The following is a 25602-nucleotide window of genomic DNA, read 5'->3' as shown; positions in this document are numbered from 1 at the left end:
TACGTTTAGAGACAAGGAAATTGGGGGAGAAATTGTACTTGTGAAGCTTTTATCAGCATCCTGTATGCTGTAGAGCGGACAAATGAATGCATTTTTATCTTTCAGGTATTAAAAAAAAATAACACAAAACCAGACTTCTAAAGTTAGCAGCAGGGCCAGTAAGTACATAATGTACTATTAGACTCCTAAAATTGAAAAAGCTCAGTGCTGCCATAGGAAGTATTTAACACCTCTTGAAGAAAAAAGACACAAATGGTGTCACACTGCCACAGTGCTGATTAAATGTACCATGCAAAATGCTAACATTCAAACCTGCAGTGTGGGTTGCAAGATTCTCTAAGGTTTGTTTTTTTTTTTTTTTTTTTTGGCCAGCAGCAGCAGAGAGAGTTGCCTCTTTCTTATAAGGACAACCAAAAGAGATGGTCATGGGCTATCACTGACACAGAATGGCTTCTGCAGGAGGAACCAAACAGTTTCAGATTTTCCAGCCATAAGAAGAGATGCCTGGAGTCCACATGGGGAAAAACCTGAGAAGTTTGGAACAGAAAAGTTCAGTAAACCCATCAGCTTGCCATTTTGCAAAGCATAAAGATATTCAGCAAAATCATCACCCACAGGTTTAAGACAGACAAAAATCACAGATGGCTAATTAAGTACGGATCTGAGCATCAGAATTAGACAAAATCACGAATGGCTGTCAAGCAAAATGGTCTGGCTACAACTTCTACCTCAGAAACTTCTTAAGGTATCAAGGGGCAAAAGACACCAAGTTTAACTACTTTATCTAACCCATCATAGCTATTCACATCTTCAGGTATCCAAGTCTTACTGTGTATTTTTGAAATAAGTCCATAAATTCACAGATTAACAAGTTTACCTTTATCTGACTGAACTGCTCTCAGAAGCTAAATGTAGAAGTTATGGTTAGATCCACAAGAAGCAGAAATAAATTTTGTTGTCTGAAGGACACATGCCTAAACACCAGTATTTATGGATCTCAGTCACTCACAAAGTACTCACTGTACACTACAGGGAAAGATGAGGTAGAAAAGAGTCTCTTACTCTGCAGAGGTAAAGCAGACCTGAAGAAACTCTTAAACCAATTCAGAACTGCAAAGAACAAGACAGTATTTTTTGGACACATTTTAATAACTTGACTCACACTTGTATAAATATAAAAAGTAACTTTTATTACAAAGAATAAATTCTCTTTATAAATACAATCATTACTGTGTACACAATCCCCTTCAATACACACACTGTGGTGTTCAAAATCAGCGCCATTTATATAAAATACTATATTTGTTTTAATTGAATCACTTTACACCCACATACATTATTTTGCAGCACTAAAAAGGTATGAAGAGTTTGGGATTTTTTTCAAAGGACAGAGCGGTATTTACAAGCAAACATGATCCAAACAGCACACGCAGATTCAGGGTATGCAAACACTCGTACACGAACTGCAAGTCGCACTTGGTCTCCCCTGCAACAGATTATTTCTTCACAAAAAGGAGACCTATATGACAAAAAGAAACACAGGAGTAAAAGACAATCCTAAGATATTGTTAAAGCTTTTAATTACATATTGCAATTTTTTTAAAGTGTGACTAGCATTTAAGTAAAAATTAATATCGTGAGTTTGTCATTACAAATAATATCATTCTGTAGTGCAAGGGCTGTTGCCTTGGAGGAAAATAACACCGCCACTGATAATTTTTAAGAGGTACAGAGAAATAAAATTGACTCCTCATTCTTCAATTTAATACACAAGAATTCTATGACCACTGAATCACCAATGTAACCTAAAAGCTCTGTACCTCATAATCTATTACACATACCACACCACTCTTCCTCCAGCTCCAACCTAAGGAAATTAATTTTCTTTAAAATTCATTACTAAAAAAGTAAACTATTTAGTTTTAACATACAACTCTGTCTTTACACTTAGACTTACCTAAGACATGTGGCAAATACTCTCCTGGCATTCCTGTGCACAAAATGGATGGGAAACCCTTTGAAGGTGTGACCATCGGGTACCGCTCTCCTTACGGCATCCTGAAACTCTTCATTCCCTGCAGAAACACCTGTTGTGCGTTCCAGCTCATAGGCTGCTAATGCTTGTGACAACAGATAGGACAGCTGGTCATCCCAAACAGTTGAAAGGCCAAGATCCTGGGAGACAAGTCACAGAACCATGAGAACTGTGCAGAAGGTACATCAGGACATGCCTAAACTCACTTACTGTACAGATTCAAATAAATCCAAGAATCTTTATATTGGCAGTTAATGGCAGTGAAGGAAGCAATGAGATTCATGTATTGACTCACACACCAAATGGGAGAAGCAAGTGACACCACAAGTATCAAACATTTATCAAGGAATGAAGTTAAACTATTAGACTAAAACATAAGGTCAGCAGAGTTGAAACAGATATTTCAGCTGTAATATCTCTGCATGAAATGTAAGAAGATATGCATAAATATGTAGCAAAAATATGGAAAAGATCAACTAAGATTCACCTGACATTTTTTCAAATGTCTCATGGAAAACCCTTTCTGAAAAAATGATGCACAACAGCTCCCCGAAACACAAAGGCACCTTCTTTCTACTATCTATCTTCCCACTATGTACATGCACCTTCCTCCCAGCATCCCAAATGCAAAGAAGTAGAAAAATCTTCTATGTATGTATTCAACACTGCATCAGACTCACACTCTGAGAATTACTTTGCCACCCTAAAGGCTGAGCATTGTGTGGGGAGATAAAACAGAAACAATCAAAAACCCTCATTAAAAACAGACATAAGCTGACAGGGACTTAAAAGATCATTGCCTTCATGTCCAGCACAGGAAGTATAATTTCTGGCACATTATCCCTTGAAAAATCCTGGTAAAGGACAAAACTAACTTCTAAAAATATCTCAGATTTTGTAAAGCAGTCAGAGTAAGATCACGAAAGCTGAAAGCCTGCTTTATCGAGGAACCAGAAATATTTGTACTGGATTGGCAAAGCCCACTAATGACCAGATTTCATCTTCCTGGTGCTTTTAGAGACCCTTCATGGGTGGTCTGCAGGTGCCAGTAAGCTGAAGATCATGGACCTAAAATGAGGGGCAAAGGCAGGGTGGGGGGGAAAAAGCCCATGCATGAGGCTGGATCACCACTGCAAGTAATAGTCTAAAACTGCTCATTACAGTCTTCCCAAATATTTTGTTCAGTTGTTTCACCTTTCCCATTTCACATTTCTGCAAAAGCTGATGGAAAAGACATTGCAAAGATACAAGTATGTTAACTAACAAATGGCTATCCAAAACAAGTACACAATTAACACACGAACCTGTATTACCATGACAGATCAGTGCCAATCTTTCTCACCTTTCTGTGTTCAGAGACCAGTATCCTCAGCTGCACTTCCATCTCGTTGCTTGTTACAGCAGCATCTACTGTAGAAGCACACAGAGGAGGAAAAGGGGGAACTGAAGACGTTGCTCCAGGAGCACATACAGATTTTATTGCTTCTCTACTCATGGGTTTCCATTTGGATTCATCATGCAGGTCAAACACACAGACCTCCACAGCATCAGAGGGCTGACAATTTCCAAAGAACTTTTCATGGTTGAAGATACAACCTATTGTGCGGTATGGGTACAGTGGCTTGGGTTGCTCAGCTAGGGGAGGGTCATCAGGGTTGATAGGTCTGTGGATGTACCTAGTCAAAAAGATTCAATTTCTCATAAATACAACTTCTTTCAAGGCAAGGTAAAAATATTTAGACGGGAGAGATATAGCCATTTTTCCTTTAAAAATACAAGCCAAGTTTGTCATCAACTTTTCCCCCCAAAATGGCATTAATTTGTTTACAGAAATGTAATTGTATAAGCTTTGGAGGCATAATATACAATCAAATAATACATCATTTTTAGTCTTTAAATCTAGAAAAATAAGCTGTTTAATCAAGCAGTTAAATGTTGCAACTAGAAGAACATGCTCATCCAGTTGCCCTGCTATTCATCACATTTAGAGAAATACACGTGCAAATGCTAATCACAGGATACACAAACAGCAGCAAAAGAGAATTGCTTTTTTGAACACTGGAAAAAACATGTTCCAGAAGCTTTAGTACACCAAACAGTTACATGTGCCCTTCTCAAATGAGTCAAGCCAAGAGAAAATCTCAGAGAACTCGGAGAGATTTCTTCAGAGGGAAAAAAAGTAATACAACACTGATTTCACTGATGAAATCAAGCAAAAAATATAGGTTCCTAAAAAATCATGTCAGATTTCACTTCCTTTACAAATGATGGCAGCAGTAACATCGATGGCAATCAGCTGCCCTAAGACACAAAACAGATACCACTATTAAAGACACTAATATATTACAAACTGATTAAATACTTCCCCTCACACTGAATCAGTTATTTTCCAAGCAAAAGCATTAGATGGAAAAAAACTCAAAGACAAACATCACTTGGATTATATGAAAGGATTTGGAGACAAAAAAAAAAAAAAAAACCACAAGAGCAGAAATGTCCTACAGAAACCTCAAAATACACTGTTCTGTTTACTTATATTCTTTTTACTCACCTATGTCCTGTTAAGCTCTCCCAAAAAGTAATTGTTCCATCAGATCCACAAGTCATTACCCAAGTATGGGGGACTCCTTTTGCTTTTGTTCCAACACACACAAAGGCTTCCAATCCAAACCCAAGAAGAAGACTACACAGAAGATTAGCATGGTCTTCACAGTCACCCTAGACAGTAAATATTAATAAATATTATTAATAATAATAAAACCTTAAAGAAAGAAAATAGTGCTATTTATCAAGCCACCATTTAACAAGTTATGTTACTCTCCTGTTTATCTAAAGCATGTATCAAAAGTAAGGATTTTACCTTTTAAACTAGACAAGTTTTGGTTTTCTGTAATAGAATAAATGAATTTAAAATGCATGATAGACTGTTGATATTGTTTCTTCAAGTATAGTGTATGATTAACACTGGGAAACATTCCTTATGATTATAGAGATACCTTCAAGAAACCCAAAACCAGAATCTACTGACCATGACAACAAAAACAATGTTCTAATTAAATGTAAAAATTTATATAAGGCAAATACCTGAGGCAAGACTAGAAATTATGCAGTATTTTCACAGTTAGGAATTTTTTCACTTAGTAAAATGTAACTACTGGTATTTCACTTTCTTGAATGTGCTGTTAATCTTCAGGAACTAGACAAAGATAAAACAAGGTCCCCCACAGATCTAACCGTAAAACAGCTGGGAACCATGTGCAGCTGTTTTTTTCCTTCAGTCAGGAAAACATTTATCTCATAAACACATTACTACCACTGATAATTCACAGGAAACAATTTCCAAATACAATGTCTAATATCTTTTGTCTCGAGCTCTTTACAATTGTTAGCTGTAAAGTAAGAACAAAAATTGCTCAAACAATGAAGGCTTCATAACACAAAGTACAGCATTCAGAAGCAGAACAGTAAGGCTTTTTAGGCAAATAACTATTCAGAATGTTGAAAATGTAAAATTCAGAGTTCCTGGATGTATCAAAACAACACAATCTTGCCCTACCACAGTATAAAAAGGAAATACGTAGAAAGGTAAGCTTAAACAAGTTTGTAGCGAACCTGTGTTATTTTAATAATGCTATACCACTTTCCACAAGAAAAATGATGGTGTCTGGTGTCTCAGGGGCTAAATTCAGTTATTTTCCTTACAGCTTTCCATTTCTGCCTTGAAGGAACACCTTTCTCTGTGTCTCCAGACACAGCTGTCCTCAAAGTCCCTACTGCCATCTCCATCTGAAAGCCAGTGGGCAGCCAGAGCTGCCTTCATACAGCACCTATGCATCATCTGATATTCAGAGACAACAGCCAATGCCTGTTCTACATGGTCTTGGAGGCAGGTCTAAAACCTGGGATACAGCTCCTGCTGCCCTGAACATATCTTTTAAATGCAAACACACCAGTGATGTAATTTTTGAAGGCAGAAGTATCTCCATGGCAATGAAAAGCACTGACCACTCCAAAGAGGTATCAGTAGTGATCAGTGGTACTTCTGCTTATAAAACAGAAGAGTTATAAACCAGAACCAGTTACAATTTGATTTGCCTTTTGATTACAGTCATATGATACAAATGTCGGACCACCAAGAAATAGGCTGAAACTTGTAGTGAAAATTCCGATCTTTCAAAAATGGAATGTAAAAACCATCGGCATATTTCAGGCCATCTATTTAAAAAAAAAAAAAACAAAAACACAAACCCAAAACCAAACCAAAACAAAAACCAACAGAAAAAACCCCACCAAATTAGCAAAAGAGACAAGAGACTAAAGAGACTTTTTCTACTCTTCCTGGATTAGTGCAGAATTTTAACTAGCGTCCTGCACAGTAGCAGGGATTCATTGGATGACAATAAGTGTTCTTACAAACGCAACAGAAGAGAAGAAATTTCAGTGTCAAAGACATGCATTGACAAATGGACCCCTAGTACAGTAGAAAGGGAAGTCTGCTCCAAAGCCTTCTTGTTTACTATTTATCACCTGTTTATCTTTAAAAACCTCAAGCACAACTGCAACAGAACCATCCAAATCTGATTTTAATGCATTTTATCTGCATCCTGTTTTAAACTCCTGACTAGGCTGAGAGCCGGCCACCTCCCCCGCAGTGGCACACCAGGGGCACTGTCACGCACCTTGTTCCTGCACAAGAAAGCAAGCAGGGTGCACCACTGCTCCTGCTTGCCGCCGCCGCCGCCGATGACGGGCGCTCTCTCGTGGCCCAAGACGCTGAGGAAGCGCGCTGCCTGCCGCGGCGTGTCCAGCAGCCGCCCGGCCCGCAGGGGTCTCACGTACGAACACACCGGCCGGTTCACCCCGTTTTCATCCTGAACACGTCAAACGGGGTTATTTGTCGGTCGCGCAAGTGTAGCAAAAACGTTAATCTGAGTTTAGACTTTTTTCCTCTGGGATGTATCCTCCCTGGAATAAGTATCACTCAGAAACGGTAAAACATGAAAATATCCCCAGAATTAGGACACAAGACCATTAAGACCACTCATTTAGAGACATCAGATTTCAGAGGGGCTCTGTCACTCACAGGGCACTCTGGACTGAATGTCTGAACACCAGGAACAGCACAGGCTGCAATTAATTTTCTCAAATGGGTGAGGAACTGCTTATGCTCTACCTACTATGCCCATTTCCACATTATCATCAAGTATAAAAACAAACCAGAACAAATCTAGCACCAAATTCCACAACGTCCCCCAAAAAAACCCTCCCCCAAAAACAGTAAACATTCAGCAACTGATTCTAGAGTTTAAAAGTTGTCTATTTGCTTCTAATTTTGAATACCTCTTTTTGTAACAGCAAGCAATAAAAAATTACTCAAAATGAAGTAACTAGATCTACTAAGCAATTACATCTAGTAACTGGATCTAAACTAAGCGATACTACTAAGAATTTCTAAGTTCTTGTAAAAATCAAAAAATAAGATGACTTTTAAAAATCTGTTTTATTACATGCTGCAGGCAAATACTATGATTATCATCTATTAAAACTATTTCAAGGAACATAGAGGTCTTCTGTTCCTCACTGTGCTAAATTGGTACTTTTATGCTCATGCATTTTTAAAAAAAGGATCAAAGCCTTTTGAATCTCTGCAGCTTCAGGAGATTATGGTCTCATATTTTTACTGTAGTCACATACTGTCCCCGTTAAGGTTTTGTCATGCTTTTCCAGCAACCTGGTGGAAAAAAAGCAGCATTTGTTTGAGGCTGACTGAAATCCTGTTGAAAACTATTTCACAGCTTGAAAGCAATCTAAAAAACCCCCACAGGCAGGATTTATTTTTTAATATTGTCTCATATATATAATGCCTGTTTCTGCATTTCTCATCTGAAACTTTATGGTAACTACATTATCAAACTGATCTAATAAACTCATTTCTGTTCCCAGAAAGTTTTACTAGGATTTGCTAGGGCCAATGGGAAACTCAAGCTCTAAATAGGTACAAAACTAGCAGGGGCCTAGTTCCTATCCTATCTCATTATAGACTTGTTTCTCCTTATACCCTGCCCTGAAACCCTTACGCCTTTGTATTGGGTCTATTTGGAAGGGAGTTTGTTTTCTTCACAGCAACCCTCCTAAGTGCTGTGTTTAAGATTTGTGACCCAAACAGTGCTGTGAACACACCAGTGTTTTAGCTGCTGTTGAACAGGGCTCGTATAGGATCATGGCCACCTCTGCTTCTCATTCTGCCACCACACAGTTGTCGGTTCAGGCTGGACAAAAAGCTGGAAGGGGACACAGCCAGGACAGCTGACCTGATCTGACCAAAGAGATATTCTATGCCATAGAGTGGCATGCTCAGCAACAACAACAGTGAGGGTGGGAAACAGACTTTTTCTAAACTTGCCCCTGCTTGGAGACTATCAGGGCATCTGTCTGCTCTGGGAGGAGGGGAGTGACTGTCTCTGCATCACTGCTTTCCCTCCCTCCCTTTCTTTCTTCCTTCCTTCCTCCTCTGCCTGCTTGCTTTCTTCCTTGCTTGACTTCTGTTACTAAACCACCTTTCTCCCAATCCATGAACTTTTCCTTTCTTTTGCAGTTTTTATTCTTGCCCCCATCCCACTGATGAGGAGTGAGAGAGTGACGGGGTGGGGCTAAGCTGCTGGCTGGGATTTGGAAGTTCACATCACTCCTGCGCACTCAGGGCACAGCCAGAAGGGACGCTGTTGCCTCACCGAAGAGGGGGCACAGATCGCTTCAGGACACTGCTTGGAGATAAGAAGTTACTGTGGTAGGAAAATTGATACTAAGCAGGATAAATTCATAGCGCGAAAAATGCAAGGATCATACCATTCCTTTCACTGAGGTACAGTTACTGAGAAGTAACTGATACAGTAACTTATCAGACTGAAGTAATTTTAACTGTAGTTGTTGTAGGACATAAACCAGAGAGACTGCATTGCAGAGGACATAGAGTTCAAATATTTTGAGGATCCGTTCTAATACATCTACGAAGTCAATTTTTTATCTGTTTTATCTGGTACAAAACTTTTCTGAAAAAGTTTGTACAGATCACCTAAGTCTCTGACATTTGTGAGTATTCAAGGACAAGACTGAGCAGTCTTTTTCACTTGGTACATCAGAGGTAGTCAGAGCAACCCTCCTGTCTGCACCACTCTCTTAAGCTTCAACAGGCAAACAGAAGTTCAGTCCTTAAAAATTTCTTTTTTTTTTTGCACAATACACCACATTTAGCCCTGACCCGAACATAAACATATCATAAATCTATACAGATTCCACGTATGCATGAAGTTCAAAATAAAATCAAAAGAAAATTTAAAGAAAGGCTTGGTCCATTTGTAAAATGTACAAACCTGTGCAAAGATCTTTACCAGCCTTGTGTTGTGGGTAGGCCGGATCTGCAGGTATTCTCTCCACCACTGCTTAGCATACACAAGAAATAAACGTTCTTTTTCTGCTGTCTTCTGACGTTCCAAAGTGAACTGTAGGTAGGAAAAACAAAACCAATCCTACACATACTAATTCCAAACAGGAGAAAAAAGCCCATGAATGATGCCTTAAATTTTAGCTTTCATACCTTCCAGATTCTGTACTGCTTTAGTATGTAATGCTGAACTTCATATCAAGAGTTAGTAAGTTCTCTAGACAAAACAAACTTTTTCCAGCCCAAGAACCAAGGTCACCTTGCAGCTTCAGGCCCAAAAAGTACAAACAACTGCGAACTGAGGAAAGCAATCTGAGAGGATGGGGCTTCATAACCTGAAGCTGTAATTGGACAATTAACCCCAACATGCAAATGGACCAAAACTCACAGAAGTGTGAAAACTCATGACCCAGTGTCCATCCTGGGTGTAGCCATGGCCAGGCTCTTGCACTGCCCAAGGAGTAACCTTTGAAGGCCTTTTAATAAATACCTACTTTATTCCTTTAACTCTGTCTAGCCTTTGTTCTAGGTAGCCTCTCAAGGCATCATACCCAGTAAGTACATTAACACCACATCCTGGCCTATGTAAAATAAAGCTTAACATTTTAAGTGTGTCATGCAAATCCATAGTATCTTTAAATGGAAATCCAGTGAGGAAAAACTTCAAGCTTTATCTCTTGTTTGTAGGTTCATGTTAGGCTTCACCGAAGTACTGTTCATTTTCAGTAATGTATTTCTGCACAGAAGAATTGCTTGGATTTTAATGTGCAGAGAAATATCTGAATGCACCTTGAGGCCAGAATTTACCGGCTTTCCAAGCAGAATAGCTAACTTGTTCAGTATAGATAAAGTAGTTTAAAAAACGTAATTATATTTAAATTTAATAGAAAAAAAAAAGAAGTATTAAACATTCAAAAACTCCACAGTGCTCAACATCTATAACTCTATACTGAGCTTCCCCCCCACCAACAAAAGAATAAGTTAGCCCTCCCAAAATTACTTGCCTGGGTACTAGTTATTTCTGAAGAAAGTGTCTTATTAAGAGGTGGATACATTTCCAGCCTGATGTTTAAAACACCAACAGAAACCTTTGATTCTGTACCTTTGAAACAAAATAAATTTTTATCAGTTCTCTCATATTCAACTTGCTTAGATTATTCCAGCCAAGCAGGGGCAAACCAATAAAATATGTATGTTAGCCTTATATAATCACAAAAAGTAACTAAACTTCTTTCAACATAGACAAAGTGGAAATCTTTATTTAAATTTTAAACTCAAATGAGGCTGTAAGAAAGCATAATATATGAAAAAAAGCACTGGTGTCTACATCCAAGACAATTATCCAAGGCCCTATTTGCAGCCAGTCCTGGAACATATAAGATGAATTCTGAAATGGTATTCTAGAAATGTCTAGAATGAGCCTCTAAAATCATGTCAGAGAATCACACACTGTAAATGTGCCTAATTCTACTGATTACACAAGTAGCTCAAATTTAAATAGGTAGAAATAAGAAGCTCATCTTCCCCCAGGACACAGGTCATTATGAAGGACTGGCTGCCATACAAAGAGATTAATCAACTTAGAAAAAACTCCCCAAAACAACAAACAAATGAACAGCAACTAATGCTGAAAATTTAAGATTACATAAACAACAATGAGCATTACAGAACAGATTACAGATGGGTCCATAAGCAATACAAGCAATAGAAACCTCACATAATAGTTTATCTGTTTATCTGAGATGGCAGCATCCTTTGATGTTCAACATGCATTTTGTACAATGACAGGATTTTGAAGAGGAGAAAAAGCACTGGATTTATTGGACTGATACTTTATTACTTGGAAAAAAGCTACTGAGAATTAAATTTAATTTGCTCCATAACCTGTCCGAGAATTAAACCAAACTTATTTGTTATGCATTTCCAATTCATTATAGAAAATTAAAATCAGAATGGCCAGGGTTGGATGGGATCTGAGAGATCACCTATTTCCAATCACCCTGCCATGGGCAGGGACACCTTCCACAAAATCATGTTGCTCAGAGTTCCATCCAACCTGGCCTTGAACACTTCTCAGGATGTGGCATCCACAGCTTCTCTGAGCAACCTGTTCCAGTGCCTCACCACTCTCACAAGAAAGAATTTCTTCCTAAGACCTAATCTAAATTTACTTTCAAGCAGTTTGAATCCATCCCCCCTTGTCCTGTGATTACCTGCTCTTGTAAAAAGTCTTGTAGGAAGTCATGAGAGACCGAATCTTTATTCACTAAATCATATCCTAAAAACTTGGGTTGGAAGTCCTGAGAAGAGGACTGGGGACAAGCAACACAAGCAACATACAAAAATACACACTGCTAAGTGTACTAACTGCTAAGCAACTAAACCAAGCTGTTCAGAAAACACACTTCCAGCCACTGGGATAAATGGGAGCAGAGCAGAGATCCCTTTCTCCAGCAATTGTTGGTTTGCTACGAAAGGCACACAAGCTGGATTTTACTCCCCAGTGCACTGATCAGATATATTCCTGGAGATGAACTACTGGATTTTTGTTTGGTTGGTTTGTTTCTGACACTTTAACCAGATTTTGCAGATAATCAATAGTGAGAATTCCCAGACATGAGGACTATTTTTGCAGGGGATCTGGAATACTCATTTTTAGCAACTCGGTAACAGAAAAATCTGACCATTAAGTCTTCTAAGCATTTTCTAAGGATACTTAACAGTTACTTCTGAATTGTGGAAAGAAATTAACTAGATCAAAAATACTGCTTTAAGCTTGTAAGCAAGCTCAGTATCCAGTATTTTAAGTCATCATAACATGCTCATTTTTCATCCTTACCTACACCCAGGAGTTCCACAGCAACATTTGTTATGCCATTCTCTGCAGCCAAGACAGACCTCCACTCCAAGAAATAGGATGCTACCAGTGTGGTCTCACCAAATGTGTCTGTTTTGATCAGAACCATATGCACTGGGTCACATATAGATAACATAGTGGTTGCATCCACCATCTTGCTTCCGTCACCTGCCATTATTAAACCAAAAGAAGACAGCAAGAATATTAACATCCCAAGTTCTCCTCAGGATTTTAAAACAGTATGCAACAAAATGCAATGTCTGTCCTAAGTATAAAGAAGATCTTGAGTCCAGAAGTGTAAGCAATGGTCCCATCTCTAAAACCATACTCATTTTAGGACAGAGCTACAGAGAGATTACAGAGAAGATAAAATTATTTTTGTAGTTAATACTGTAATGCAACTAGGTCAAGATACACAAAAAATTAAAATGGAATTTACATTTAAGAATTGATAAAGCTGGTCAATTTCAAGTATTTCAGAGTCAAAAAGAAGGAAAAGAGCAAGAGCAGAGAAAGATCTACAAGTGGCATGACCCAATAGAGTAATCCATTTCCTCAGGAAAACATGACAAAAAACAGGAAAGAAATCCACTAAATAATATCAAACGTATTTCACAGTAACTCTTAGGTCAGAAAAAATCCCAACAGCATCAGCTTTAAATTCACAATGCTCCTTACCTAGGCTATCCTTGTGTATTTCAAGTAGAAAACCATCCTGAAAATCGGGCTCACAGGCACAGGGTACGGGTTTGGAACGGAAGCGCTGGTTTCGAAAATGTAAACACAGAGTGAAGGTAGAACAGATCTGGCCAGGCAGAGGCTCTGGTTCCTGAAGATGCTCCAGAAAAGCTTTTCCACCCAAAACCTGAAGGTAAAGATACCTCCGTGTTGGGTCAATGTTAGCTGTAAAGCGTAGCAATAAAAATGAAGAGACTACAAACAGATCTTAGAAAGCTTATTTTGTTCAATATCAGCTAACTAACAAGAGACTAGCAAAAAAAGAAACTTCTTTGAAACATGCTTAGGAGAAAGTAATTTTAGAATATATGGAAGTTATCTTAGTGTAAATCAAATGAAATAGTAATAAATCATATTTACTGCAACACTGACTGCTGCTGCTTACATGAGTTTACTCCCTGTGGATAAGCAGAGGAAACTTCCACCTTTATGCCAGTTCATACTGGATTACTAATTCAGATTGCAAAAATCATAGACTTCAAATTTGTTTCAAAGCTATGATCCAAACAATTAAATAAGTAAGAAACATACTTTTTTTCAAAACTGGTGGTTCTCTGTCAACAAAATGTGTTGATGGTTTTGGAGCTGAAGTCCTTCCCATTTCATTCATATCCTGGAATTACAATTAAGATTTTTTAAGGACTCAAGGGATGCAACAGTGCTTTTACCACAGTCTTCTAAAAATTAAAGGATCCTCCATTTCATCTGAAAGCCATTCCTTAGGTATGCTCCCTTCTTAATTCTAAAACTGAACAAATATTTTCAGTGCAGTATTAAAACCAATTTCAGCATATGCATTAATCTTCTCTGCTCCTATAATGTCTTAAAGCAGTAAGATCCTTACAAACCTCCAGAAGCAGCACAGTTTCACTTTGTCAAAACACCATGTCAGTAAGAGGAATAAGCAGAAATACTTCCCCTCTTAAAAAGCTACTTACAGTTACAAATTTAAGTTCCTTCATAACATCATCAATGATTCCCCGCTGTCTGAGGGCTCTTATCAGATCTTCTGTGGAGAGCTGCTGATGCTCAGGTGCCAGCTCTTCTCGTATAGTCTCAGCAAGAACTTCTCGTATCCTCCCATGGACATCCATCTGAAAGGAAATTCATTTTGTGTTACAAACAGCAGCCCTCTGTATGGCAGCAGGTACAACTTACCAATTAAGTCTGTAAGCCTAAGGGGGTTTTACTAGGAACACAGAAATAACTACACCAAAACATTGATCCTTGCAGAACTAATCAAATGAGCCACTATTTTACAAAACAGTGAATTTTTTCCCAGTAAAAAAAATTTACAAGCATACAAAACCTAGGTGTTTTCACTGCTCTTTGACAGCAACTCATCTTGAACTTCCCTTCTTACAAAAAGGTCTGCAAATCCATCAATTACAAAATGGTCACTGTTCCAATTTATCACCTCCCTCAAAATTCAAGCTTAATACAATACTTCCTTATTTTTTAAGGGGAAATAGTATGCTTTTGTACAGGTAAGGCACAAAAGTAGCAGATTCCCCCTTGCAAGCTTTCCCTGTGCTCAAAAGGAAATCTGAGAATGTCTGCCCATCATCTGAGCAGTGAAAGCAGATGGATTTATAGAGCTGACTTTCACACTGGAAGGATGTTAAGGACACAGCCACCGGGACCTGAAACACAATCACTGAAACACAATCACAGAACGGCCTTGTTGGAAAACACCTTAAAGATCTTCTCACTCCAAAACCCCGGTCATGGGCAGGGACACCTTCCCCTGGATCCGGTCACTCAGAACCCCACCCAGCCTGGCCTTGAACATTTCCAGGGATGGGGCATCCACAGCTTCTCTGGGCAATATGTTCCTGTCCCATAGCACCCATCACAATGAAAAATTCTTCGTAATATCTAATCTAAACCTGCTGCCTTTCAATTTGAATCCATTTCCCCTTGTCCTGTCACTACACGCTCTGGTAAAAAGTCTGTCTCCTTCTTTCTCGCAGGCTCCCTTCAGGTACTGGAAGGCTGCTATGAAGTCTCCACTGAGCCTTCTCTTCTCCAGCCTGCACAATCCCAGTTCTCTCAGCCTTTCCTCGAAGCTGCCTCCCTCTAATCATCTTGCTGGCCTCCTCTGGACTCGCTCCAGGAACCCCGTTCTCCTGTGTGACGGGCAGGAACATTCACCACTGCACTGACAAGAGATACAGGAGTTACACCCTCCTTACTTATTTCCCGGTCAGTTTCAAGACCCTCGCTCAAAAAGCAGCACGAAAGCGACCAAGCGGCGCCTGGAAACCACCTGCAGCAACCCAAGTTGGGGAAACAAAGCGGGGCGCCGGAGCGGGCGCGCTCCGCCACCGCCTCAGCGGGCGCTGCCGCCACCCGCGGCCGGGTCACAGCGGCACGGGGGGCGGCACAGCTCCCTGAGAGCCAGGGGAAGTCTCTCCGGCGCCGGTCCCACCTTGAGCAGCTGCTGGTGGATGATCTGCTTCAGCTCTGAGGCTTTCTCCGGCGGCAGCGACATGGCGGAGCCGCCAGGGAACGAGCCCCAACGGCCTCGCGGCGAGCGCGGGCAGCGCCGCCACCGCCCCCTGGCGGCAGCACGGGGGTGCGGCGTCCGCGCCCTGCTTCCTGCCTTCCCTCCCTCCTTCTTCCTTTCCTTCCTTTCTTCATTGCCTGCTTCCCTCCTCCCTTCACGGCCGGCATGTTCATTCCGTGCGACCGCGGCGGGGGCTCGGCCGCCCCCGACTTGAAAGGCTTCACCCTGCTCATGGTGAGTCACGCTCCTGCTTCCCCTTTTCCCGCCCGCGGTGGGTTTGAGGGGTCGCTGCCCCCGGTCTCTGTGCTGAGGGCTCCGCTCCGCTCCTGTGCGGCGGGACACGGGGGGTCTGGTGTCCCTGCCCTGCCCGAGGCCCGAGTCCCTGGGTACTTGGCCGCGGGATAAGTGGAGAAAGCGCAGGGCAGGCGGTGTGCGTGGAATCTGTGGGGTGTTCGCCGGGGAAAAGAGGGTTTGGAGGGCTCTCTCTGCAGCAGAGCTTAGAGCGGTGTTCTCCGTTTCTGTCAACTTGTCCCTCCTCAGAACCTCGGGTTCGCCCCTTCAAGACGATCCGTGCCGAGCTGCAAGAGCTGTATATTTTATTTTAGAGCAATAGCTAGATGCTGTTTTGGAACTATAGCTGTATGCTGTTGCTCTAGGAATTAATGCGCCCTTTGTGCTTTTACTGGATTTGCAGCACCCGTGAGTTGTCACTGCAGTAAAAGCTTGGGATTTTTTTTTCATCTAGATGCGATATATAAATGTTTACAGTGTTTAAAAAAAAAAAATCATTCTACTACATTTAAATTTCGGATTAGGATTGTTTTAGGAAGTGTTTTTATCGCCTTCACACATGGTGTGACATCAGTGTCGGGTCATGTGCCCGCGGTGACGATGTCGGTGTGGGACCAGAGCTCCAGCGCAGGCTGCCGAGCGGCAAACGCCGTCAGTTCTGCCCTTGCTGGGCTCGCTGCAGGGACCCATCACTTCCCAGGCAGGGCTGCAGAGCACGGCATGACTGTGCAGGCTGCGCAGGAAGGCATTCCCGGTCAGCTGACAAGCAGCAGGAAACACATCACTGCCGGGCTCCTCGCCTGGCACTGCCGGGGAGCTCGGCACCAGCCAGGGCCTGGGGACGCTTAGAGCTGCCGCAGCCTCCCTCGCCTTCTGCCAGCCTCAAATCCGCTGTCTTTCCCCAACGGGCAGCAGCAGCAGCAGCAATTATTAGATTTGATCATAAATTAGAGGAAAGCAACCGAACGTTTTATGGTTGTCTTCCTTAATAGTTTCTTTGGAAGGACACAGACTCTTGACTTTCTGTGCCATTATATTAGGTCAGTATGTTAGGTCAGTATCTGCCCCGATTGATAACCCGCAGCAATTCCTGTGAAATTAATTTAAGGGTACCCTTATCGTTTTTATCTTTAAAAAAATTAAAAACAACCTATTCTTGTTTATGAGTCAGTCTGAGATTTAGAGGCTTAATATGTAATACCAGGGCTGCCTTTGGGCATCACTTGAGCTTTGCCAGTCTCACATCAGTTGCTTGAGTGTCTTTTGCCTACTCTCAATCCAAAAATGTGGAAAAAAGGAGGTGAGTTTCCAAGCTGTTCTTTCAGTTTACAATGAGACAGAATTATTCACAAAAGTGGCCAGGATGTTTTTTTGTCAGACAGAGACCAAATCCTGTATTTACCAGTTCTTCTGGTAGGAGATAGTCACCTTTGCCAGAAGATGAGCAGCCACTTTTAGAAATCATGTTTGACCAGATTTTAAGCTTTCACTATTTGAACAGCACCTTATGCCATCCCCAAAGCACGCTGTAATTGGGTTCATTCTGTTCCTTCAGCCAGCAGTGTCGGTGGGGAATGTCGGTCAGTTGGCAATAGATCTGGTGATTTCCACACTTGACATGACTAAAGTTGGTTACTTCTACACCGATTGCCTGGTGCCAATGGTTGGAAATAACCCATATGCAACAGCAGAGGAAAACTCAGTGGAGCTGAGTATAAATGCTGAAGGTGGGTTTTGAATGCTGAAGGTATTTGCAAGGGGCAAATAAGATTCAAGAACATCACATTTACTTTTTTTGTTGTTGTTATATTTTGCTGATGTTCTTAAATTAAGGTCAGTAATAACAGCTGCAGAAACCTACAAACGGGAATGTATTTACATTTCACAGAGGAAACTGTTCCTGTTGTTATTTTGGAAAATCAATTTGACATTTGGAACCAGTGAGAAATGTTGAATTTGAGCCATTGCAGTGCAGCCAAAACTCTCTGTGATGTTAATCCAAAGCAATATCAAGTGTGCACATACTTGAAGTTTGTAAATGGGATAATTCTTGATATATTTAAACCCAGACCTCTTTCTCAGTTTCTGCTCATCAAGACTTAATGATTTCTTCTTGTAGTGTATTCCTTACCTTCAAAGAAACTTGTAGTTCTGCAGATCAGATCACCTTTTATAAAGGTACGTATGTTTGTTGATTGTTCTTACTTCACTCTTTGGTTTGTCTGTTTATTTTTTTCTTTTACATTTATTATTTTTCTGTGTTCTTTGTAATAGCTTTATTTTTGTGTGTCAGGCCAATTTAATTATTTCATAGTATTCTAGATTCAGTTTACAGCACTCATTTGGTAAAAATGAGGAATTTAGTATTACTCATTAACTGGGCAGTGGCTGTAATTTAAAATAAGCAGAATGCCATGACAGAAGAGAAAATTGTGGTGCAGTATTTTAGCAGTTCAAAGTCTGGAAAAATACTGTGTGATCATGCCATCCCATCTTGCTCTAAAGCTTTTCCCTTTGGTATTAATGGCACACAAAACAGGTGATACTGTTGTTGTTGACATGGTCTTAATGATGATTCTTATAATTCTATGTAGTTTTGCCTAACTAAACAACCAGGGCAGTTCTCTGCTTTCTAACGATATATGTGGGGCTGAAGATTAAGTGGATATGAAGAATAATTTACATCACTGCCAAACATTATATGTAACACCTAGTATTGTTAGGGACACATTAAATTTTTCACTTTTTTGTCTGTGTCATTGCATGAAGAACAAGTACAGGCCATTCTGTGAAACCCTTCTTTCTTGGGTGAAGAGCAGCAAATGTGCCAGGGTTGTCCTTCTGTCCAGCAGCCATGCGTACCAGCGCGATGATGAGCAGCTTCTGGGGTATGCTTGGGTCCTTAAAAGACCTAACTGATGTTTCTGGGCTTTTTTGACTGATATATTTCCCTCTTCTTCCATGTCCTGAGTACTTTAAGCACGTGCTTTTGCTTGCATGTATGCATTGGTCATAAAATGCTTAGTATATTGTTAAAACATGACGTATTACAGGATAAGTCACTGAATTTTCTGGGCTGCTACTGTCAGAAGTACTGATCAAATGAAAAGCTGTAAGCAAATTGCACTTAGCCTGCACTGCCTCAGTTTTAACTTCCTGTGCCTGCAGACAATGTCAGGGATTAACTGCTGACATACAGATCACAGGTTAGATTTTTAATACTTGATTGTAGTAGTGGTTTGTTTTTGACCTCTTTGTCATCATTCTACATTTGAAAGGTTTTCTTTGGTACAGTAAGTTGTCATTTTTTAAAATTTTTTTTAATAGGAAGTTACCAGTTATTATTTGTTGGGAGGCAACTGCAAGGATGCAATTGCAGTATTTTTTAACTAGATATTACCCATCCAAAACCCAGGCATTTCTTGATGATTGAGGGCATCATAATTGGTGATTTAAAGAGAAACAAATAAAATCAGTATTTCAGCGGTTGTTATCCTCAGGCTCTATAGATGTATAGGGCCTCAAAGGAGGTTTAGATCTATGCATGTCCCATCTATGCATGTCCCATCCATGTTAGATATAGTGGTAGATCCATACAACTGCAGGATGGCCAGCTAACACGGAATGAAGTGAGAGGGACTGATGGTTATTTGATGAGGTCTAAGTGATAAGTCGTGATTTAAACCCTCCCAGCTCCCTCAGCACCACAGAACAACTCCCTTATAGCAGATTTACTAAAGAGTGAGGGTAGTGCATTCAGAAAATACTTTTAACTTGACTGAAGTCTAAATGTATTAGTAGTGTGAGCTTACTAAAAATACTGTACAGTGGTGAAGTCTAAGTTTACCAGAACAGATTTTGAATTAATCACCTCCTATCTGAAGGAAGAAAAAGCACATTTTATTTGTAAATTATTTTAACAACCATAAGCAGTTTCCCTATTTAGGTGCTTATGTATTTGGCACTTGCCAGTTAACTGAGCTCCTGAAAGGGTACCTAAATTCTATTTGTGGCATAAATTTGAATAGTTTGTACAGTTTTGAGGCCACAGACTTACTTTCTAACTTTGATCTGAAGAGGGAGAGAATGTCAGAGCAGTTCTTCCCTGCAGGTTGAGGTCCTCAGTGCTGGCACCTTCTGTCTGCCACAGGTGATAAGTGGGGCAGTGTCCTTCCTTGGCAGATTGAGTGCATCCTTGACTTGTTTCTAGGACACCACTGCGCTACCTGCTCACACCTGATCTGGAGAAAGCAGTTGGAGGCCGCATGAAGGAGCTAAACTGGAAAGAAATGGAAAAAGTAGCAGCTTATCCTGGAATAAATAATACAGACAAAGTTTTGCATATACCTGGAGGTGGCATCACAAAACTATTGTTTACTGAGAGGTGAGTTGCCTAAAGGTAAGCATGGAAAGATATCAGAAGTCTTGTTTTTAGTACTTGGGTAAAATTATCTTATAAACTGCTACATTACAGGAAAAGAAAAGTCTTTCTGTTTATAGAACAGGGCTTTATGGGAATAGAATTTCTTTCAGGTCAGGCCCATAATTAGGAGGAAGAAAAGTAGGGAGTCCTGGATCATGAAGTTAGAATAAGATAAAAATATAAGGGAATAGGCTAAAGGAAAATAATAAAGTCTTTACAGTTCTGATCACAATCAATCTGGTATCTGAAACTATCCAAACCACAATTTGTAAATAGAATTCCTATATCTGTGCTGCTTTAACTAAAACTGTTTCCTGAGGCAAGAGGTTCCAACATCAGTTATACAAAAAACCCCAAAAATCCGCTGACAATTCTGATCACTATGAAGGAGTTAAGATTTCAGGGCCAGCAAAAAAATGAGATGTGGGGGTTTTGTTAAAAGGTGCGTGCATCAGAAGTTGTGTTGAAAGCTGAGCTTTTTAATTTTAGAAACTAATACTCATTTATAGCACATCTGTGTGGTTCTGCAAAAGATGCATTGTGTCCGGTGGAAAATTTACTTTTATTTTTTAATTATTGCTTTTGACACCTGACCACACTGTTGAATTCAACAGCAGCAAAGTTGCTAATGCCATGCTTACAATTATACAGACTTCAGAATGGAAACCATATACAATTGCAAAAGAAAAAAACTGCCAGGACTTGAGGTAAAATGATTTAAAGTAACCATATTAATATCTAAATTAAAAAAATAAGAATATTCTGAGTGAAGTACTGATATGCAGCCTGCAAAACTACTAGTTTAAAAACACAGAAAGATAAGGAGTGATTGTATCAAAGGATGTGAAGCCACCTCACCAGCACAAAAATGCAAACTAAATATGTAAAAGGCCTGCATACTCTTGGAAGATGTAGGATTGTGGCCTTGCAAAGTAAGGAAGAAATTCAAGACTAAGCAAAAAAGCATGAAGTGTGAAAATGTGATCTAGGAGATCTGGAGGAAAAAGAATATATATACACATACATTTTTCCTTTTTGGTTTTAACTTTTCACAAGATACATGCATGTTGTTCCTGCTCTTAATACTTAAATATAATTATTTTGGATCTAAAAACAAAATATAAATGCCTGCTCATTTCTGTTGCAGCTGTTCAGAGGGAATCCAAATGGCAGTTCTTCTGAAATTTTGCTCAGAAGGAGACAACATCCCTGATGCATTTGTTCTTGTTAACTATCTTAACGAATGGCTCCAGCTAATTAAAAGTGAAGTAAGTACTGCTTGATCGAAAGTTCTCGCTGTCATATTTTATATCCATTATTTTCATTTTGCTTCAGTCCAGATGGGTTAATTTTGGCTCTTGGTCATCAAGAATATGCCAAATAAAATATATATTTGTATTAAAATATCAGTGGGAGTTTGCCCACCTGAAAAAACAAATCTGAACACCAGTTCTTTTGTTTGACAGGTGCGGGCAAAAATTGTGTAAAGGTTTTATTGAGTTCTCTCTTCCAGTGCCCTTCTCTAAAGCAACCCACCATGACACTGACATTTGTGCTGCTGCCTATTATTTTAATACCCAGTTACATTATTACTACTTAAAATTGAATTATTCTGGGTTTGTTGCAGAGCAACAATTCCACAGATTCTTCTTCACAGTGGAAGATACCGAGTTCTTGGCGCCTGCTTTTTGGCAACGGTCTCCCACCTGCCCTCTTCTGATCAGCTCTGAGCTCGCTGCGAGTCACGTGTGCGGTCGCAGATGTCCCTCAAGGTGGTGATTACACAGTAAATGCCAAGGAGCAGCAGCTTGCTTTGGTTTCTACATAAATGCTTTATTTAAGAAAAACTCCTTTTGTGTATGTGGGTAGCTAAAGAAATTAAGGTAACTTTCACAAACTCACCAAAGAAATAGGTTTTGTACAGTTGTTTATTGAGTAACTTGGGTTGGAAGTCTTTTCTAATAAAATATTTTTTAAGAAATTTTTTTCCCTGGTTAAGTGTTACTGCCATGGACAAGCTTAAGGTGCTCCTTTTTAATGCAGCTGAGAACTGCGAGAGATGTGTAGGCATAGATTTTCTTGGAAGATAAACCCTTCCACTTCCATGTCAACTGCGGATCTTAACTTTTTTTTTTCCAAGACTTCCTGGTGAGGTAAGTGAAGGTCAGAAGTGATCTGGTTTTGCTTTCTTTTCCCAGTGCTGTTGTGGTAGCTTCAACTGGGGAGACTGCAAGCAGTGTAACAGCCTGCTCTGTCATTTCTGTCTATATAGAATCATAGAATGGTGTGGGTTGGAAGGGATCCTGAAGATCCTCTAGTTCCAATCCCACTGCTGAAGGCAGGGATACCCTCCACTAGGAGGTATCAGGTTGCTCAGAGCCCCAGCCAACCTAGTCTTAAACACTTCCAAGGATGAGGCATCTACAGCTTTTCAGGGCAACTTGAGCCTGTGCCTCACCACCCTGAAAGTAAAAAATTTCTTCTAATACCCAACCTAAACCTACTCTTAGTTTGAAGCCATTTCCCTTTATTCTTTCACTACATGCCCTTCTAAAAAGTCCCTCTCCAGCTCTCTTGTAGGGTCCTTCTGGGAACTGGGAGGCCGCAATTAGGTTACCCCGAAGCCTTCTCTTTTCCCAGCTTCCATTCCATTTCTAGAAGCTGCTAAGTTCCCTAAACTAAAGCATTCTAGGTCAATGAGCCTTCTTGGACTGAACATTAATACAGTGCCCTGAAATATAAAGGAATCAGGAAACCTTGTGTCATATCAGGAAGTCTGGTATCTGTGTATTTTACAGGCTTTATCTGAGAGAGCAGCTGAATGATGGATGGTTCACATGTGACATGTTTGTCATGGTATCTGTTGCACTATACTATTTAGCTATGTGTTCAGTTTTGACATTTTGGAAGTGCTTGGTCACATCAGCTGATTTAAAAACAACTTTAAATCATGGATGCAAGATGGTTAGTTCTAGAGTTGAAAAGTGAGAATTAACCAAAATCTATTTTTAGGAGCTCCCACAGGTATCCAAACAGGTAAGTCAAATTTGGTGAGTCAAAATGCAGATGTAGTCAAAGAATGCAGACAAAAGGCCACGTGCAGCAGAAGGCAAGTCTGATAAGCCTAAAGCTAGTTAGAAAAATAACCATATTCAAATTGAGCCAAGTGACTACGAGGTGTATATAGAGCAGGCAAGCAAATGAAGTCTAGAGGGACCAAAGGAGCAGACAGAAGCAACGAAAGGGGTGTTATTTGCTTCACGGTATTTTTCTTAAGTGAGCCAAAGATGTTCACTATCTCCTCAAGAGGCACAGCCGAGTGAAATTTCAAGAAGGGAAAAGGAGAACACTTTCTCCTCTTCCCTTCTTGAAATTTCACTCGGCTGTGCCTCTTGAGGAGTACTTTCCGAAAGACAAAATCCTCGGGGCTTTCCTGTTCCCTGTGAAGAAGGTAGAGGGCAGTCGGATCCTTGCGGAAGGAACAAGGACGCAGCTTCTCCAAGGCCGGCAGTTCGGCGGGCAGCGCTGCCCCGAGCCACTCCTGCCTCCAGTGCCCGGGACAGGCAAGCACAGCCCTGCACGCACCAAAACCTTCCTGCAGGACTAAGGCTGCGCCTTTGCCCTGCTCTTCAGATGACCAGCAAAAATAAAAACACCTCTGCAACACTGCCCTTGAGCATGGAGAAAATAAATCGCAGTCAGTAAATCACAGCTTCCTCATTTGGAAAGAAATGCCTATCACAAGTCTGATCATTTTAAAGCCATTTCTTTAAAGGTTACAATTACACACTCACTTGGTCCTTTCTCTCCCCTTCCTTCACCTTTTTAAATACACTTTCTCAACAGTTGTCAAGAATTGGGGCCTGTGTAGAAATAACCAAACAAGTATAGAGGTCAGAAAGCAAAACTTCTCCTGTCACAAGACAGCATTCAACTAAACACAACAAAGGTTTTGGAACTACTCTATCTTGATCTCCTTTGCCGATTCATCTAGTTGGCTGACATCGACTTTATTCCATCATCTCAGTAGTTGAAAACCATTTAAAAACTAAGGGCAATCAGCATTTCTATTAGAATATTCAGCTGTTTATGCCCCACAAGATAAACTAGTTGCATACGATAGCAGCAGGTAGAATACGGCACTGGAATAGAATACTGGCATGCACACTGCCAGTAGTCATGCACTGTGTGCTTCTTCACAACTCCAAGAGGGGGAAAATAATGAAAACCTAAACCATAGCTAAAGGTAAAAGGCATGAATATCTGAAAGCCTTATGCAAAGATGTCCCTAGTGGTATAAACAGGCCCTATTCCCATAATCAACAATAGCAGGGTTTCTTGCAGTGGTTTTGGCAGAGCTTAATCTCTTGCTACAAACACTCCTGGTTTCACAGCTGCACCAACTTGAAAACTGAATCAAGCCACAATGTTGTTTTCTCCTCCAGCATAGGCTCAGAACAATGGTATTCATATTAAAAAAAAAAAAAAATTGGAACAAACCAGACTGGAAATTTAGACCATTTCAGGATGGTGTCAAGTGTGTCTTTAGCTCAAGTAATAGCATTAAGGACTCCCCTGCTTCAGCTTTCCCTTCAAGTTGAACGCAACTCTGAATATCACTGCTTTCATGAATGGACCTCAAGACTAAGTTCTCGTAAGATTTCAGGCTGCTACCATGTAAAACCCCACCACATGCCTGTTTAGACAGTCATAATAAATATACAGTTTTGTGAGTTAAGGTTTATCTGAAACCATCAGAGAACTAGTGCAGAATTGAGATCAGATCTGTTACAGAAGGCACAGGGCTGGAAACCCTGCTGACCTTGTTAAAAGAACTCCTTTAGGCAGCACTCTGGCTTACCCATTTTCAATCCATCCTGACTATGTCAAGGAGAAGACTGACAGAAGGTGGGAGATGTGAGGAAAATACCGTAGATAGAACACACGGTGATGGCACAATCCAAAACCTTTTTAATTACAGACACCATTGATTTTTGTGCACTTTGTTTTTCTTCCTCGGCTCCCATTAACTGCACAGGACTCTGGGTCAAGAAAGGTCAGGTTAAACCTCTCTTCCCTTTAAAGCAATCACCAACAGAACACTTTCCCGTCACAAAGTTACTCTGAACATTTTGTGCATATTTTATAGCAAACATAAAAAGAATTACCAAACCAACTGGTCAGATTATTAAAATAATATTCTTAGTGGTGTATTACAAAAGAAATGTACAAGAATTCCTCCTAAATCAAACTACAATACTTAGCATTAATGAAAATACTTGCAAAAAGCACTCTAATAATTTTGCCA

General features: G+C 40.2%; 2 protein-coding genes across 3 annotated transcripts; one reads left to right on the top strand and one right to left on the bottom strand.

Annotated features, from left to right (window-relative positions):
* Positions 1 to 1162: 1162 nt before the first annotated feature.
* CEP76 (centrosomal protein 76) lies at positions 1163 to 15662 on the bottom strand. Of its 2 annotated transcripts, XM_009101911.4 has the most exons (12): positions 15503 to 15662; positions 14010 to 14165; positions 13603 to 13684; positions 13012 to 13236; positions 12316 to 12501; positions 10481 to 10578; positions 9406 to 9534; positions 6715 to 6906; positions 4587 to 4753; positions 3378 to 3711; positions 1958 to 2175; positions 1163 to 1519 (listed from the first exon to the last, which is right to left on the bottom strand). In XM_009101911.4, exons 1-12 carry the CDS (start codon positions 15563 to 15565, stop codon positions 1381 to 1383), a joined length of 1989 nt encoding a protein of 662 aa, XP_009100159.1. In that variant the 5' UTR covers positions 15566 to 15662; the 3' UTR covers positions 1163 to 1380. The 2 variants fall into 2 exon arrangements, with proteins under 2 accessions (XP_009100159.1, XP_018764089.1); XM_018908544.3 differs by lacking the exon at positions 13603 to 13684 and having other exon boundaries at positions 13012 to 13198.
* Positions 15652 to 25430, top strand: PSMG2 (proteasome assembly chaperone 2). Its single transcript, XM_009101900.4, has 7 exons — positions 15652 to 15814; positions 17427 to 17598; positions 17991 to 18049; positions 18641 to 18759; positions 20082 to 20255; positions 21442 to 21562; positions 21922 to 25430. Exons 1-7 carry the CDS (start codon positions 15746 to 15748, stop codon positions 22012 to 22014), a joined length of 807 nt encoding a protein of 268 aa, XP_009100148.1. The 5' UTR covers positions 15652 to 15745; the 3' UTR covers positions 22015 to 25430.
* Positions 25431 to 25602: the final 172 nt, after the last annotated feature.

The sequence above is a fragment of the Serinus canaria genome, chromosome 2 (assembly GCF_022539315.1).
Source record: "Serinus canaria isolate serCan28SL12 chromosome 2, serCan2020, whole genome shotgun sequence".
Taxonomy (NCBI): Eukaryota; Metazoa; Chordata; class Aves; order Passeriformes; family Fringillidae; genus Serinus; species Serinus canaria.
This window is presented reverse-complemented; position numbering and strand designations above follow the sequence as displayed.

Excerpts from the sequence above, each read along its gene's own strand:
- CEP76 (XM_009101911.4), bottom strand. The coding sequence starts at position 15,565 with ATGTCGCTGCCGCCGGAGAAAGCCTCAGAGCTGAAGCAGATCATCCAC. Across the intron at positions 10,579-12,315 it reads TGTGGAACTCCTGGGTGTAG|GTACAGAATCAAAGGTTTCT; the intron begins GTAAGGATGAAA and ends TTTGTTTCAAAG. Across the intron at positions 3,712-4,586 it reads GAGAGCTTAACAGGACATAG|GTACATCCACAGACCTATCA; the intron begins GTGAGTAAAAAG and ends CTTTTTGACTAG.
- PSMG2 (XM_009101900.4), top strand. The coding sequence starts at position 15,746 with ATGTTCATTCCGTGCGACCGCGGCGGGGGCTCGGCCGCCCCCGACTTG. Across the intron at positions 18,050-18,640 it reads TCAGATCACCTTTTATAAAG|AACAAGTACAGGCCATTCTG; the intron begins GTACGTATGTTT and ends CATTGCATGAAG. Across the intron at positions 20,256-21,441 it reads AAACTATTGTTTACTGAGAG|CTGTTCAGAGGGAATCCAAA; the intron begins GTGAGTTGCCTA and ends TTTCTGTTGCAG.